A 4,650-nucleotide genomic window follows, 5' to 3' on the forward strand; every position below is an offset into this window, starting at 1 on the left:
CCGCCCGCCCGCCCGTCCCGTCCCGCGTGCCGCTCGCGCGTCATAAATTTCCCTGATTTAATTCACTCCTTGCCACGGTCCTTGCTGCGCAGGCTCGCGCAGGCTGCGCTACGCCACGGCCGCCGCGACCCGCCCGTCTCTGTCTCTGCCGTAATGAATGAGCGAGTGGGAGAGAGAGAGGCGATCCATACCGATGCATGAGTTATACGTCCGCCAGGCCAGCGGGGCGCGGCCGGGCAGGGTCGGGTCGGGTCGGGCCGGGGTCGCGAATGGGTCCGCATCTCCAAAATGAAAGCCTTGTTAGGCCTCGTTGCAGCATCGCGATATCGGGATAATCAGCCAGCGCCGCCGGCCGGGATTAATAAATAAAATTCGTTAATTGAAACCTGGTTTTATTTGGTAGGAGGTAATTACCGGCCGAGACGACGGGGGGAAAGTTATACTCCGCGCAGACGTTTCGGCGCCCGTTGCTCATCCGCTGTCCGTCCCCTCCCGCTAAGTGCGTGGTCGCGGTGCCCCCTCTCCGCGCCCTCCTCCTGGACTGCAGCTGCAGGACGCCGCGGGGGTAGGCAGCCCATCCGACACCGCAGCCCAGCGCTTTGCCCGCCGGCTGGCGCGCCGCTGATGGTGCAACTGCTAGGGTTGCAACTGGGTATGATACTGGACATTACCAAGACTTTTCTTCTGGCTTGCAGATGAGCCAGCTGTGCAGAGTCTGCGGCGAGCCAGCAGCTGGTTTCCACTTTGGCGCATTTACATGCGAAGGATGCAAGGTAGAGTACTTTATGCGCAGAGTACATCGTTTAAACTTAGACGGAAAGCGTCAAAGACTCACGTTTTACTATTTCCGTTTCAGTCGTTTTTCGGGCGGACGTACAACAACCTGGGCTCCATCACCGAGTGCAAGAACCAGGGCGCGTGCGTCATCAACAAGAAGAACCGCACGTCGTGCAAGGCGTGCCGCCTGCGCAAGTGCCTGCTGGTGGGCATGTCCAAGAGCGGGTCGCGCTACGGCCGCCGCTCCAACTGGTTCAAGATCCACTGCCTGCTGCAGGAGCAGCAGCACCAGCACCAGCAGCAGCACCAGCAGCAGCAGCAGCACGGTGACCAGCAGCCCCCGCGGTGGGAGCCCCAAGTGCAGCCGCCGCGGACCAGCCCCCCGGAGAAGAGCCCCAAGGGGGAGTCGCAGGGGCCGAGGCCCCGACTGGAGGGGCTGTACGGGGGCAGCCTCCCCCCGGGCCTGCCTCCCATGCTGTGGGCCGGCCCCCGGGGGCTGCTCCCGCCCCCGCCGCCTCACGGCCCGCCCCTCGGGATGCCGTTCCCTCCCTTCCTCCCGGCGGCGGCCGCGGCCGCAGCGGCAGCCTTCAACGGCGGCGTGCCCCCGCCGCTGTTCGGCCTGCCACCCCCGGGCGCGCCCGGAGCAGCCCCGCAGGCCGCCCCTCAGCGCCCCGAGTGGGGGCGGCTCGTCTCCCGGCCGGCCTCGCCACGGCTCCACCTGCACCCCAAGGCCGCGCCCGTGGTGCCGCAGCCCCTGCGAGGCCCGCCACCCGGGGTCCTGGGGAGGCCGTCGCCGCCCGGGGCTCGTCTCGACGAGGGTGACGACGCGGACCAGGAGCAGCCCATGGACTTGTCCCGCACAGCCTCCCGCGCCCCTACGCCACCCAGCGCCGCGCAGGGCCGCAGGCACCACGCCGAGGACAAGGACGACGCCAGCGACTCGGGCGTCAGTGAGCGGGAGGGCGACCGTGCGGCCGACGGTGACCCCGAGGCTGACAGTGACAGCCCACCGCGGTTGAGCCCGAGCCCGCGTCCGAGCCCGCGGCCTAGCCCGGGTTCGACTCCCGGCAGGCCACCCAGTCCCAGCACCGCCCCCGTCGACCTGTCCCTGTCCTGACCCGTGCTGATCTCCCTATCTAACGCTCGGCCCTTGCTAATGCCGGGCTTTAGGAAGTATTTGTGATATGGACCTTATGTCAGATTTTGTTTTGTCATTGAATGGGGGTCACAGGCAGATCGTGAGTTGGCAAACTTTCTGTGAATAAAAGCGAGTTCAAAGACAACACGAACACATTGATATTGTTTTCATTTTTAAGTTCGTTTTAGGGCCAGATTAGTAGGTAGCCAAAGGCTCCTTTCCCATGTTAAAAGTTCAAAACTTCTATGTAATGTAAGATAGATATACGAGCGGGGAACGTTTGTATTTTAATATAAATAAAATTATTTTTATATTGTTATTTATGACACAATCTGAAATAAGTTGTCCTATTTTTCGTTCCCACCAAAGCATTAGAAGAAGAGAGCGCTTCTTTTCAAAATCCCTGCCACGCACTCAGTCTTTGGCAAGAAAGGGACAGTGTTATTGCGTCTGTCTTTGGAGAGCCGGCAACGACGCGGGGACCACCTACAAGGGGCGTTACAAGACTTTGATGGACGTGGAGACATTTAGCCGAAATTCCGTGGCCGGGCGACACTCGACACCCTCGGGCCCGCGTGGACTCGGACTGCAGCGAGCGGACCGCGCCACTCGCCGTATCGCGCGCTGCATCGTCCCGCATCTAGGGCCCCACCGGCCCCGACCATGGACCCACCGAGAAAGGTCCCACCACGACCACGACAAAATTCCCCCAAAAAAGCGGGCGGGCGCATCGGAGCCCCCGCAGCGCAGCGCCACGCAAGAGAACGAAAATAAATCTCAATGAGGGACAGAATTTCACACTCTAGCGGCGAGATAATGTTTCGGTATTTATATTGTTATTGAGAGGGTGCGATAACAAATGTGGGGGAGCGGAGAGGGGGGTCACAGGTTTCGGGACTTCCCGCTGCCCTTCCGCACGGCGCACACGAGGCGCAGCGTGAAGAAGTAGATGAGCTCGACGAAAGTGAGGATGCTGCAGCCGAGAAACAGCGCCGCGGTGCCGCCGAAGGACACTGTCGATCAAGGAAAATGTGCGTGAGGCCGAGCCAAGTGAGGCCGGAAAAATACAAGCGGTGCACATCGAACGTTCGTTTCTATACCGAGCAGATCGCTGAAGGTGAAAATAATGGACCGCTTCAACCTCGTCTTGCTGTACAGCTCGATGGCCCATCGGAACCTGATGTTGTCTGGCACGGGGTACGACCTGCGGGAACGCACGTGCAAACGTGTCACACGTCTTAGACATTACTCTCTCCCCGGCAGGCCCGGCCACAGGCTCGCTTTAGCCTTTGGCGAAAAAAAAAAGCTCGCGATAAATATCACTCGAGGCTGTGAGAGAAGTCACCGCGCGGCGAGTAAATTTCAGGGAAGACTCATTTCGCTGAATGTTATGGAGCCGTTATGAGGAAGTGGCGACGCGATTTACAGCGCCGAATCGTAAATAAATATGACCCCGGGTCTTCCATTCACAACAGAGAGCCGTAAATTAACGACATTTTCACCCAACTACGAGGCCGCGAGGCATCGCGCGTGCAAACCACAAATCGCAAAATGAAACGTTTAGCTCCGGAGAGGCGACAAAATGCTACCCCGTTGCAGGCTTTGAGCAGTCAACAGAATGCTATAACCAATAAAGATTAACACGTTGCAGCTCCGCCCGGTTGGCAGCCCGCTCGATTATGGTTATTCAAACTTATGAGGGTCACGGGAATGTCGCTGATCGCGACGGGCTGAATGACCGGACGGGCACATGCCATCCGCCGGTTTCACCAATATGAAACCGCAAACTTACATCCGAAACCAACAAGTACACATATGTTTCTTTAAAAAAAATAAAAAAAAATACAAATGTGAATTTGGCACCCACCAGCTCCGCTCGAAGTTTCGGTCCGTCGTGTAGCGGATCTCCTCGCACGAGTGGTAGCACCTGCAGTCCGCCTCGGGGTCCTCCTCGCGGAGCTCGATGAGCTTCTCGCCGTAGTCCGCAAGGCACGCCATCCCGTCCACGTCGCACGTCTTGACGCCATCACCTGCGAAAATGGAGGCCCAAATCGGGCCACCGTCAGGGAGGTCAGGCCTGACATGGAAACCAGGCTCCGGAAAAAAAAAAAACACTACATCGGTCAAGTTTATGAACTTGAGTAAATTTTCATTGAAATTCATGGTTTTTGATTCGTCGACATTGGTGAACTGCTATTGAATTTCACTGACGTTCATCGACGTTGACTGAAGTAGTTTTTGAGGGTGGTCGTGAAACGAAGTTCAGAAATAAATGTCATGAAAGTTGAAGCCTATTTTCCCCTGGCACTTGCAGAGGAGAGGACGCACCCCTGTCGCCGTAGAAGAAGGGCGCGCAGCCGCAGTAGCGGACGGCCATCTTGCGCCGGCACGTCATCATGCACAGGTTGTACGAGTAGACCGGGTAGGGCTTCTTGCCCTCGTTGAAGAACTGGCAGCGGCGCTGTCGCTTGGACAGCTGGCGGAGCGCCGGGTCGGCGACGGTCTCCAGGAAGCGCACGGTCGTGTCGCGCTCCTGCCGCGAGTGCACCGTGAAGGGCTTGGACGCCGAGTCTGGGATCTCGTAGGGCGAGTGCAGAAAGTACTGCAGACAGGAGAGAGAGAAAGAGAGCTCAGGTCAGGCCGCAACCGATGGATCCTTTTCCTTCCATGCAGGCGGGTACCGATTTTGCAGTTTTTCTTAATTTCCCTTTTCCTGATTTTTTCTATTTTTTTTT

General features: G+C 58.3%; 2 protein-coding genes across 2 annotated transcripts in view; one reads left to right on the forward strand and one right to left on the reverse strand.

The window, feature by feature from the left end:
- The first annotated feature begins 665 nt into the window (after positions 1–665).
- On the forward strand, positions 666–2,066 carry LOC113208566 (knirps-related protein-like). Its single transcript, XM_052270808.1, has 2 exons — positions 666–773; positions 857–2,066. The coding sequence occupies exons 1-2, from the start codon at positions 696–698 to the stop codon at positions 1,892–1,894; spliced, it is 1,116 nt and encodes a 371-aa protein (XP_052126768.1). The 5' UTR covers positions 666–695; the 3' UTR covers positions 1,895–2,066.
- Positions 2,067–2,729: 663 nt separating this feature from the next.
- The window catches only part of LOC113208575 (sodium channel protein Nach-like), a 14,036-nt gene continuing 12,115 nt past the window's right edge, over positions 2,730–4,650 (reverse strand). Inside the window, exons 5-8 of the mRNA XM_026425627.2 lie at positions 4,244–4,517; positions 3,783–3,945; positions 3,016–3,119; positions 2,730–2,928 (exon numbers count right to left, since the gene is read on the reverse strand). Coding sequence (XP_026281412.1) covers positions 2,798–2,928; positions 3,016–3,119; positions 3,783–3,945; positions 4,244–4,517 — 672 coding nt within the window. The 3' untranslated portion in view covers positions 2,730–2,797. The remainder of the gene's footprint in view (positions 2,929–3,015; positions 3,120–3,782; positions 3,946–4,243; positions 4,518–4,650) is intronic.

Source organism: Frankliniella occidentalis, unplaced genomic scaffold (assembly GCF_000697945.3).
Source record: "Frankliniella occidentalis isolate FOCC.00 unplaced genomic scaffold, Focc_3.1 Scaffold139, whole genome shotgun sequence".
In the NCBI taxonomy this organism is placed as follows: domain Eukaryota; kingdom Metazoa; phylum Arthropoda; class Insecta; order Thysanoptera; family Thripidae; genus Frankliniella; species Frankliniella occidentalis.